Source organism: Sinohyriopsis cumingii, chromosome 2, assembly GCF_028554795.1.
Source record: "Sinohyriopsis cumingii isolate HCF-2022 chromosome 2, ASM2855479v2, whole genome shotgun sequence".
NCBI classification, from domain to species: domain Eukaryota; kingdom Metazoa; phylum Mollusca; class Bivalvia; order Unionida; family Unionidae; genus Sinohyriopsis; species Sinohyriopsis cumingii.
The window spans coordinates 128455730-128468949 of record NC_142962.1 but is presented as its reverse complement, the minus strand read 5'-3'; the positions used below and the strand labels follow the sequence as shown (position 1 = coordinate 128468949).

Below are 13220 nucleotides of genomic sequence, written 5' to 3'. Positions count from 1 at the left end.
CACAACACTGGTAAGAAATGGAGAAGCTTACATTTCCCTAATACAAAATACAATAGAAAACTTCTAAAAGTACTTGAAAATTCATAAATTATTCAGGATTGTATGAACCATGAATATGGTCCCTTGTGTTTGCAATATGAATATATCAACTAAAGCACATGCTACTGTACCTGGTAATCAGGGATCACATATAATGATGCATAAGTCACATGACTGGTCCATCTTTATGGAGGTCACAGGTTACATGATGAGAAAGAGAGAGAGAGAGAGAGAGAGAGTGGGTGCGTAATCTGTAAGGGTACTACATGTTTAATGAAATTATTATTAAACCTCAGCTTTGTATGTATCACTTAATTTTTTAATTTCATCTAACCTTTCATACACTTATAAGAACCCCACAAAATGTTTAATAGAATGTATTCTGAAATAGAGTACAGAAAAAAAGCAATTTACGGGGCTTCGTAAATCATAAAACATTCAGCAAAGAAATGCAAGAGAACAAGGAATCACATGCGAAGTAATGAACAGGAATCTGCCTGGCTATAGCATTGTTTTTACAAGGAATCCATGTTGATCTTAAAATAAAATCATAAACCCAGTTGTACATGAGCAAGATATATAATTTAAGCACGGATTCCTGGTGTTTGACCGTGAGCAGGATTCCGCCACTTGTGTAAAACTCCTGCTCATGACGTGGAATTAGAATGGGTTTTAGCAACAAAAGGCAATTTATTCATGATCTAGACATGTAAATGTGAACCTAGAAAACTTGCTGACAGAAGGGAGATGGATTTTTAACTTAGAAGTTTTAAGGTTTCAAGTTTATACATTAAAGTAGAATGATCACATGGGTTCCTACATTTTTGCAGTCAGATTGTAAAATTTACAGGATTTCAAACAAAAGTCTTCAAAAGAATTGTAAAAAAATCAAATATAACAGTGTATTCCACAAGAAAAAGAAATACAAAGAAAACAAAATTAATGATTTATTCTATTATAGTACTGAAGATTTAATTCAACTTTGTATTATTTTTTAGTAGTTTCATGGAGAAACAAAATTTTTCATTGCAAAGTTAACTTGCTAGTTTCAGCTCTCTAGTGAGAATGATTCACTGAAATTTCATTGAAATATCCTTATTTCACCAAAAAAATGTCACCAAAATTTAGTGAAATTTCAGAGATTTTGCCAAGAAAGTAGGACAAGAAGCAAAATTAATTTGTATGAAGGAAATTTCAAGGAAAGTTTAGAAACTGCAGCTAGAGATTGCAATTCCCTAAATCACTGACTTTCTCAAGGTAGTAGTTTTCCCTGTCTCACATTTTATTCAACAGTGTTGTCCATAATCATTCTTCCTTGCTGACCTTAAGTTTCTGAGCAGAACACTTTACCCAAAATAACTTCATTGACAAAATATTTAGTTTATTAACATGGGAAGTTGACTGCTGCTTTTGAAACAAGTTGTTAACCCATCAAAAATATTGCAAGCTAAATTTCTTTTTGGTATAATTTTAAAACTGATGAAGGATTGCACAGACAGAATAATTCATAATCTCAAACACTGGAATCAATATAAATTATTTTAAAATTGGAAACTTTAGATTCTGCCATAAATCATCTGAGAAAGGCTACTGGTTTGCCATTTTTTTCTAAAGAGACATGCAGTTCATATCCCATACAACATTGCTTTCAACAGACCTTGCTTAAGATTTTCTTGGATAAACAGTCAATGAATTCACTTAATTTCCAGATGGTTTTTTCTCTGCTTGTGTAAAATTCACAAAGCTTTTCCATACCCACATAAATTGTAATGCTGTGTACATCGATGACAGTTTACTACAGGCAGAAATGTTCAGCGACTGTGTTTGAAATGTGCGTGGTACTGTCCATTAATTGGGTACTTGTAATTCACTATTAACTTGGTTAATTTCTGTTTGTTTTTTTTTTCAGCTCATGTTATTGCTTGTGGGCTTCATTCTCAATTTTTTTGACATGATGGGTTAATTTTGCTTGGGTAATTTGGAAAATGGTAGCCAGGGAACCTCAGGTGTACCATATGCACTCCTGTATTTTGTTACCTTGAGATAGAGAAAGACTACAACTGTATCTGAAATTACATAATGTTGAAGTTGACAGTTGCATGCTTTGCATAACAAATGATGTAAACTTGTTCACTGGTGGATTCAGCTTGTGCATTTCACTTTTTGCCCCATCTCTGTACCCCAGCCAATGGTTCTTGGTAAAAGACTACTTTTAAATAAGGCATCAGGTGGATTTAATCACAATTCTAGCTTATCAGGGATGGAGATTAGTTCCAGGCCGGTACAAGGGTATTTTGCACCTTAGGCAAACATTTCCATATTGTGCATCCCCCCCTTGAGGCATCATTTATTATTATCTTTCAAAAATGAATACTGCATAATGTGGCATTACTCGTTAGTATTAATCCATGTTGCATAATGTGGCATTGCTCGTTAGTATTAATCCATGTTGCATAATGTGGCATTACTTGTTAGTATTAATTCATGTTGCATAATGTGGCATTACTCGTTAGTATTAATCCATGTTGCATAATGTGGCATTACTTGTTAGTATTAATTCATGTTGCATAATGTGGCATTACTCGTTAGTATTAATCCATGTTGCATAATGTGGCATTACTCGTTAGTATTAATCCATGTTGCATAATGTGTATTAATCCATGTTGCATAATGTGGCATTAGTCGTTAGTATTAATCCATGTTGGATAATGTGGCATCACTTGTTAGTATTAATCCATGTTGCATAATGTGGCATTGCTCGTTAGTATTAATCCATGTTGCATAATGTGGCATTACTCGTTAGTATTAATCCATGTTGCATAATGTGGCATTACTCGTTAGTATTAATCCATGTTGCATAATGTGGCATTACTCGTTAGTATTAATCAATGTTCAGCTTGATAATTTATTCATTTCATTATTTAATCTACAATATTTGTTCTTTAATCCCTGGATTCATTAATTGTAAAGTTTCATTCACTTTCCTTTTACTAATAATCTAATAATAAGCAATTAAGTAAATAGGTTTGAAGATTCAATTTCTAATCCAAATAAGCACATAGAAAATAGGGCACTGTGAGCGATGAGCAGCTTCATATGTCAGAAGATTAATGCCTCTGCTATGGCAGCTGTATTAGTATAAGTAACCTCACACAGTCATGCTACATGGTTGGGTCAGATTGCTTGATGGGCACTACAGCATTAAGCTTTATCATTAGCACTAGGCAGCAGGATGCCAACATTTAGTCGCTGAAGCAATAATGTCCAAGAAAAAGTGGGGGGCATTGGTTTTTGGTGCCCCCCCACCAATCTTGATGCCTTAGACAGCTGCTGTGTTCACCTAGTAGTTAAACTGGCCCAGAATTTGGTCCTCATAAAAAAGATTAGGTACATCAGTTTCCTTGAGTTTAATGGAGGTTTCTTTACTTAACAAAATATTTCAATTGTATATGCAGAGTTAAAAGCGGTTGCAGCATTACTGGGTGTATCGGGAGTGTCACTTTATCGAGGATTCACTACTCAAACTAGAAAAAACAGAGGGGAGATCTATCAATCCATCACTGATGTATATACTGTAAGTCCAATACATTTTACTGTTTGAGATGAAAAAAAATAGCCTTGGAAAATAAAATGATTGTTGAAGTTGTACTTACTTAATGCATAATATTTTGTCCAGTATATCAAAATGAATAACTTGCTATCCAAAACTCAGGGTGTAATGAAATTCCCCATGACTTTATTTACCAGAGGCTTAATTTTTTAAATCATATTGATACATTTATGAAGTTTTAAGGTAAATTATGATGTACAACATCTTTTGTTTATTTGTTAATTTTTCCATTTTTAAATTTTGTGAAAATACACAGCTTTTGTAAAGATTTTAAAGGAATAGATTTCTGATATATATATATATATATATATATATATATATATATATATATATATATATATATATATATATATATATATATATACAGTGTGCTAACAGATAAGGGGCTATATTATTTGTTATAGTAATTGTTGTTAACAATGGCATAGACCAAGAGCAGCCATCACATCGGTGTGATGGCATACCTGGTTCTGTGCAGTTTACAGCTGGACTTGACTTAAAAATGAGTACATGTGGTATGTACCAGTTTCTTCGTTAAATATGTTACCCAATCATAAAACCTTTGGAGAACTACTACTATTTTGCAAATCCAGCCCTCCCAGATAGTACTTTTAGATAATGGGAGGTAAAAGTTGTCTGCCAAACCAAGGTGGTGGTGGTCAGGCAGAGTGATCTCCCTTTAGATTCAAGGCTTGGCAACAAAACCCATGAATCTGTCACATACTACTTTAGCTCATGCCAAGAAGCATGAACTGGTCAAAAAAGAAATTGTAAAAACCAGAATCTACCTGGAAGATATACCATTACAAATTGGAGGAGTTTTTCACTTTGAAGGAAAGTATATTCCAACTATATTTCCAACTTTTTCTATTTCTATGCCAATAATGTTCTGCCTTTACAGTTTGCTAATACTTTGTTGTCATGACACATATAGGTACTTGCACAATGAGCCTAAGCAGCTTCACAGTAGGTATGGGCTATAATTATTTTATGTACATGCAAGTCTCTAACGCTTATAAAACTCCTAATATATGTTTAATTCCATTACAAACGGGTACATATCCATGAGTTTCTATTTCAAGGCATTTGTAGTGTCCAGGTGCCAAACTTCAATGATTTTACTTGAATCAGTAGTCTGTGGGCCTTTTTCCCTACAGTAATAGCTTCATAATGGATATTGTTGGACCTACTTTGTAAGTATCTATAATGGTGGATCGGTTCCCTTTTAGGTGAAGATTTTTGTGTGTCACAAAGTCGTGCACAAATGAATACATCCAACCTCTCCAGGCATCTATACCACAAATAGCTAACTTCCTCTGGCTCTTTGAAGAGAGAAAGTTCACATTGAATACGATAAAAGGTTACTGCTCCATGATCACTGACACCAAAGTTGTCACCATAGAAGAGAGAATATCAGACAAAAGGACTTATCCAACCTTCTCTCCATCTTTCAGTATACAAAACCAAAAACATTAGCCCTTTGCCCAAAATGGAACCTATCTTGGGTATTAACCTGGCTCAACAAGACAAATTTTTGAACCACTCTCAAAAGCATTCCTGGTGCCTTTCATACAAGACCTGCTTCCTCATGGCACTAGTGACAGTGGGTAGAAATATTGAATAATGCCCTATCAGCAGACCCAAATTACATGCAATTCCAACAAGACAGGTCAGTCTTACTCATGATGGCATCCTCTGTCATTACCAAGAACAGAGTCTGCCTTCCACTAATAACCAGACTTTTGTCATGAAACCTATGTTCAGTCTGGACTTATCAGCTTAAGACCACCTACAAGTCCCAGTTTGGGCTTTCAAGTGGTACCTTAATAGAACAGAGCCACTGAGTCAAGGGAGATCATACCTATTTTTACCTCTCAAGACGAACAGGAGGATATATCAACACAGACTATCTTGTTCTGGATTAAATAGGTTATTCACTCTGCATAATGAAAAATAACACCATCTCAAATAAACTTATTAGCAATTCGGCTCACAAGGTTAGTGCAGTTGCCACCTGCCTAGCATTCATCTGGAACTGTTCTCTAGCCAACATCTTTCAAGCTGTGGGATGGAGATTGGAGTCCACATTCTTTAGCTTTTATCTCCAAGATCTGTCATCCCAAAGGGCCCAGCTTGATCTGGTGGAATCTATAATCTATATCTGCAGCTGAACTGGTCCCCCGCTCCAAGTCAATTGACATTGAACAGGTCCCCCACTCCAAGTCGATTGACATCTTCTTAAGATGCGGCTTCATAACTTCCACTTGATTTACAGGGGGTTGTGGAATTTTCCCAATTTGATGCCATGCCCTGACAGATGGAGTCCCCTCCAGTCGGGTTACCTAGAAGCTGTCTTACATACTGTAGGGGACTGGAGATGACATCTCCATAGTAAGGAGATTTAACTCCCTCCACCTCTTACCTTTTCTCCTAAGATATTATGACTGGATATTGCAGTTAAAGAAAAAAGCAATTTTTTATAGTAAAATAGGTATCTTCAATAATTATTACTCAGTCATAATACATGTACACATACACCTCTCAGACTCCCCGCAGTTACATCCATAGAAAGCATGCCTTCCACTTCCCTAAGGGGAGGTTACTTTGCCTGAATGCCACTTACATCAGTAGACAATTTTTAGCTCTCTTTAGTTAAAAGTAGTATCTGGGAGGGCTGAATTTTTGAGGTAGTAGTAGTTCTCATAAGGTATTATGATTGGGTAAGTATTCTAGAAGAAACATATTTTGCTAGGAAACATTGGTTTCTTAGGATGTGCTACAGCTATGCTGGGACATATTTTTATTAATATTATCTGTGCATGATGATAGAAAAGAATTGTTTTACTGTTATGTATATCTATATTGTGTGTTTAGCTCTTGTCCATGATTATAGATTGTAAACAATTTATTACATACCTAACTTTTGTACATGATTGTGGTCTGAACTTTAAGTATATTTGTGAACATGTTTACATGGCCTTTGACCTTAGAAGGTTCGAGAAAGAGAACTTGTTTCCAATTTTCATGGAAAAATTACCTACATCCTGGTCTTAGTTTTTTTAATATTAGGATTGTAATCAATAAAATTATTATTTCTTATCTTAGCATTGGTCATTGAGAGAAATTATTTATTGGAATTACAAAGTGCTTTTTGACTGAAAACTATTTTAGAATTATTGTGTATTCATTCAAAGATGTTGTGGATTGTATCAGTGTGATACATCAAGACTATAGTTCCTCAGAACATTCAAGAATATAACGGTACATCAGAACATTAAAGCTCAGAATTCATGTAGAATACTCTATACTTTTGAACTTGTGATAGAGCTTTAATGATTATTTGGGATTGAATTCACAATACTGTAAGTTCCTCTTCAATTTTTGTGTTATAAATTGTAGAATTAAATTATTTGTTGAATTTTATGAAACTTGTTGGTTTTACTTTTTTCTGTTACATTGTTTAAGGCCATAGAGTTATAACATTTATGAACAGTTTTCATTTTTTTTGTATTTTCTAAGGCCAATCATACAAAAGATGCACTTGCCAAGGCCCTGTACTGTAGGACAATAGTGACAATATTGCGCAAAGCAAATAATATGAAATGTATAAATCCTACACTGAGTCCTGAAAGCCAAGATTCTAGTCAAGGTAAACACTGCTGTTATATTCACAATAGTACACTTTTACTTGCTATACATATATGACTAATATATCACAATTTGCTTTTAGATACATCTCCTCTACAAAAATAAGTAAGAATCAAGTAATCCAAGAAGGCTAATAGAAATTAAAACCTAAATATATTTTTAAAGTACTAAACTAGATACCTAAATTACCTGAATATACACTTTATTCACTTTCTTAATACTATTGTTTTGAGAACCTTAGTCATGCTACCCAATGTCATTTAATGTAGCATTTATCTTTCTGTCCCCTATAAAACACTGAATTATTTGATTGAGATGAGGGTTAACTAAAAGTTTTTGTGTATATACACAGACACCATTGTAGCTGGAGGCCTGAGCTCTCAGTATTCTCTCACTTTGATACACAGTCATCAATCAAGTCACATGACCAGAAACAAGGGGGTCATCAGTATCCTTGACTTCTTTGGATTTGAAACAGCTGAGGTCAGTTACAAATTTTTGAGTGCAATTTTTTTTTCTGGGCCTATGAGTCATGAATATTAAATCAGCACATTCAGTCTGCTTCCGTGTTATGAAGTGACAGAGAGTGTATTGATTGTCTGTTTCCATGGTATGAAGTGACACAGAGTGCATTGATTGTCTGTTTCAATGGCATGCAATGACATAGGATGCATTGATTGTCTCTGTTTCCATGGTATGAAGTGACAGAGAGTGCACTGATTGTCAGTTTCCATGGTATGAAGTGACAAAGAGTGCATTGATTGTCTGTTTCCATGGTATGAAGTGACATAGAGTGCATTGATTGTCTATTTCAATGGCATGCAATAACATAGGGTGCATTGATTGCCTATGTTTCCTTGGTATGAAGTGATATAGAGTGTATTGATTGTCTGTTTCCGTGGTATGAAATGACTGAGAGTACATTGATTGTCCGTTTCAATGGTATGCAATAATATAGGGTGCATTGATTGCCTATGTTCCCATGGCATGAAGTGACAGAGTGCACTGATTGTCTGTTTCCATGGCATGCAATGACATAGAGTGCATTGATTGTCTGTTTCCATGGCATCCAATGACAGAGTGCATTGACTGTCTCTCTTTCTATAATATGAAGTGACATGAAGTGCATGATTGTCTCCATTTCTTCTTTAAATACATTACCCAGTCATCATACTATAGGAGAACTACTACTGCCTTGCAAATCCAGAAGTAGAACAAGTACTCAGACCTTTGTATTCTTGTTTGGGATGTTCTAAAGTGGTATCCGCATTGACAATTATATGTTTAAGCATGCTAATGTATAGGCAGACTCTGCAAGAAGGAAATAATACAAACAGAATAGTCTCTTCATCCCTCAGTTTTCACTCACTCAACACTTTATGGGATCTCCCTATTATGGACCTATTGGTGACAAGGTGGAATGCCAAAACCTCAAGCCAGCCCTGGATACAAAAGGCCTGAATAATCAATACTCTTTCTATAGATTTGTACGGCGAAATGTATAAATTTCTCCAACACCTCTGATCTTAAAGGAGATAGAGGATTCAGCAAATCTGACAAATCTATTTGTTTCCTCATCCTGATTTCTACACTCAGATGGGAAATATTGGAGCAAACTCATCAACAACAGAATTACCAGAATTTTGATAATTCCTCATCTGACTTAAGAAACCACTAATTTGGCAGGTGTTTCACCCCAACAGAGAGTTACTGAAGCTGCATGACACCATCTTATGAAATGTACTTTTCAGAACAAACACTTTTTAACAACAAATGGTGGAGTATCCTCAAGTGAGATAGGCGTGATAACTATCCACCTTAGAGGCATATGAAGACAATGGTCAATATAATCTCAGTGGAGTACACAAAACACCTTATTCCAGTGTAGGCACCCATATCTCAATAGCTAACTTCCTTTGACTCTTCGATGAGAAACAGTTAACACCAATCACAGTTAACCCTACCATTCCATGATCACTGACCTACTGTGTTATCATGAAAGAGAGGATATCAAACAAACTAAGACCTGTCTGATCTGTTCATTTTGATTCCACCTGGCCAATGACATTGGACCTTGCCCATGTGTAAGTTGTCATGGGTATTAACCAGGCAGAGCACTGCGTTAGGCACCTTATTAATTGCTCTCAATCATTTACTTCATTCAACTATCTTAGTCCTGCTTCCTCACTACTTTGGCAGTCAGCAGGCAAAATCAGCAATACCTTTCTTATTGGTGGACCCAACTTACCTGCATGATGGATCAATATCTCTGATGAAGTCCCCTGCTTTCATTACCAAGAACAGGCTTCCATTCATGTGGACACTGGACACTTCAAGTTAAGGTCATTGTCAGGATCTAGTGCAAGTTCTGAAGTGGTATTTCAGGAATATTGAGCTGCCGCAGTGAGGGAGACCATGCCACCTTTTACCTTTGAGGAGAGTAAAGATGATATATCAAGATAGACATTTTTGTCCTGAATAAAGTGGGCTATTTGTTGTGCATATAGGACTAAACCCCCAGCAATGAATTTGGTCTACATATTGGCTCACAAAGTTAAGACAGTCAGCACAGTCATTGCGTATGAGTGAAACTCTATCATTATACATGCCATGTGATGGAGATCCAAGTACAGTTCTCCAGCTGTATCAGAGATCTGTCATCCAAATGGCTTAGGCTGATCTGGATGAACCTTTACCTGTGGCACAATGATTACCCTTCCAGATCATTCGACAGCTTCATACAGACATGGCTTCATGAATTTCACTGGATTTGCAGGAGGGCAAATTTTTCCCGTTCAAAACTGCTCCCTGACAGATGGAGTCTTTGGTATTATGATTGTGTGAAGTATTTAATGAAGAAACCAATTGTTTTCTAGTAAAATGTATATTTTATTTTCAAGCATACTTACCCAGTCATAATACACATACACCCTCCCATCCTCTACACAGTTACATTCACACAGAGAGCATGTCTTATGCTAAGATATCCACTAGCTTTGGGGCCAATCCTTATATGTACCTAAGGGAAGATCACTCTGCCTGACTGCAATCTAGGAGGGCAAATAACATTTAGGTTCTTTTAGCTCATGTACACTAACTTACCAGCTTAGTGTAATTGTATGTGTGCCTGCCTTTGATTCAAGAAGTCCTCCATTTCAAACTTGGCAGAAGAGCATACTGTTTGTTTAGGAAAAGTGGAAATACATTAACAAATACATCTATAATACAATTAGTTACCTACAAATACATATAATTCAATTAGTTTACCGACAAATACATATAATGCAAATAGTTTACCTACAAATACATATAATGCACATAGTTTACCTACAAATACAAATGATGCACATAGTTTACCTACAAATATATATAATGCAATTAGTTTACCAACAAATACATATAATGCAAATAATTTACCTACAATGATAGCATAAGCATCTCAACAATCTTTACATTCTCAAAAATTTCTATTTTGGTCCCATACAGGTTAATGGTTTGGAGCAGCTGTGTATAAACCTGCATGCAGAGACAATGCAAGCATTTTACAACACCCACATATTTAAGTCCACTCAGGAGGCTCTACGTGAGGATGGTATTGAGTTAAATGGAGATTTTGTCTACTTTGATAATGATCCCATCCTGGAACTTCTTTCATCCAAGGTAAAATCTGCCATTAACTGAGTCTGCATATCTCCATTGAAAATAAATATGACAGTCTTATACATTTTTGTGATCATGATGTCCAGTTTGTAATTTATTTGTATCAAACGAAGTGTCATCTGCAATTCATTGGGACATGAAAATAATTTGTTCAGTATGTTCTTATTTCTTCTAAAAAAATACCTATTCTTTATTTATATACTCATAATAATGAAATAAACTGTGATTAAAATGGCATCTTGATGGAACTGACAATCTGTAAATATTTAACTTTGCATAATCTGTCATAATCCTCAGTAAAATATTCATCAGGGCACAGTTCAGTTACAGATAAGAAAACTTAAATAAACAGGATTTTTGTATTAGTTCTATTGCTTGACATTTTTGTTTTCTTTTTCAGAGAGGTGGTGTTTTGAGTCTGATAGAGACAGAATGCTCAGTACCAAAATGCACAGCTGGGAGCCTTGTGTTAAAGATAAAGTCACACCACAAGATCAATAACTGGTATTATAATATTTATGACTATGCCCATCCAATTAAGATTTATAGTGAATGAAGGGAGAACATTAAATAATGATATCCTTTGCATTCACAAGCAAAAAAGGTACTATATATGCTCACTTATAAGCTGTTGCAACCTAAAACCCTTATCTGCCAGTGTATTATTTGACAGCAGATCAGGGTCATTGCTGTTTGCAGTTCGGCCTGACTTATAAGTGAGTATGCAAGGTACATATGTGTTATTAGCTCTGAATTAAAATGCCAAATTTCAGCTTTAAAAATACTGAATGTCATTCTTAAAAATACTGAATTTCATCTTAAAAATACTGAATGTCAGCTTTCAAAATACTGAATGTCATCTTTAAAAATACTGAATGTCATCTTAAAAATACTGAATGTCATCTTTAAAAATACTGAATGTCATCTTAAAAATACTGAATGTCAGCTTTAAAAATACTGAATGTCAGCTTTAAAAATATTGAATGTCATCTTAAAAATACTGAATGTCATCTTAAAAATACTGAATGTCAGCTTTAAAAATATTGAATGTCAGCTTAAAAATACTGAATGTCAGCTTTAAAAATATTGAATGTCATCTTAAAAATACTGAATGTCAGCTTTAAAAATATTGAATGTCAGCTTAAAAATACTGAATGTCAGCTTTCAAAATACTGAATGTCATCTTAAAAATACTGAATGTCAGCTTTAAAAATACTGAATGTCAGCTTTAAAAATATTGAATGTCATCTTAAAAATACTGAATGTCATCTTAAAAATACTGAATGTCAGCTTTAAAAATATTGAATGTCAGCTTAAAAATACTGAATGTCAGCTTTAAAAATACTGAATGTCAGCTTTAAAAATATTGAATGTCAGCTTAAAAATACTGAATGTCAGCTCAAAAATGCTGAATGTCAGCTTTAAAAATATTGAATGTCAGCTTTAAAAATATTGAATGTCATCTTAAAAATACTGAATGTCAGCTTTAAAAATATTGAATGTCAGCTTAAAAATACTGAATGTCAGCTTTAAAAATATTGAATGTCATCTTAAAAATACTGAATGTCAGCTTTAAAAATATTGAATGTCAGCTTTAAAAATATTGAATGTCTAAAAATATTGAATGTCAGCTTTAAAAATATTGAATGTCTAAAAATATTGAATGTCAGCTTTAAAAATATTGAATGTCAGCTTAAAAATGCTGAATGTCAGCTTTAAAAATATTGAATGTCGGCTTTAAAAATATTGAATGTCTAAAAATATTGAATGTCAGCTTTAAAAATATTGAATGTCTAAAAATATTGAATGTCAGCTTTAAAAATATTGAATGTCAGCTTTAAAATACTGAATGTCAGCTTTAAAAATATTGAATGTCAGCTTAAAAATGCTGAATGTCAGCTTTAAAAATATTGAATGTCATCTTAAAAATACTGAATGTCAGCTTTAAAAATATTGAATGTCAGCTTTAAAAATATTGAATGTCAGCTTAAAAATGCTGAATGTCAGCTTTAAAAATGCTGAATGTCAGCTTTAAAAATGCTGGAGGTCAGCTTTTGAAATGCTGAATGTCAACTTTAAAAATGCTGCAGGTCAGCTTAAAAATGCTGAATGTCAGCTTTAAAAATGCTGGAGGTCAGCTTTAAAATTGCTGGAGGTCAGCTTAAAAATACTGAATGTCAGCTTTAAAAATATTGAATGTCAGCTTAAAAATGCTGAATGTCAGCTTTAAAAATGGTGGAGGTCAGCTTTAAAAATGCTGAAT

The 13220-nt window shown here is 34.3% G+C and overlaps 1 protein-coding gene across 1 annotated transcript in view; it reads left to right on the top strand.

Moving 5' to 3' along the window:
* LOC149805806 (unconventional myosin-VIIb-like) overlaps positions 1 to 13220 on the top strand; it is a 61099-nt gene that overhangs the window by 14459 nt on the left and 33420 nt on the right. Inside the window, exons 7-11 of the mRNA XM_089950505.1 lie at positions 3495 to 3613; positions 7169 to 7298; positions 7650 to 7780; positions 10784 to 10957; positions 11358 to 11461. Of these exons, the coding sequence (XP_089806631.1) occupies positions 3495 to 3613; positions 7169 to 7298; positions 7650 to 7780; positions 10784 to 10957; positions 11358 to 11461 (658 nt within the window). The remainder of the gene's footprint in view (positions 1 to 3494; positions 3614 to 7168; positions 7299 to 7649; positions 7781 to 10783; positions 10958 to 11357; positions 11462 to 13220) is intronic.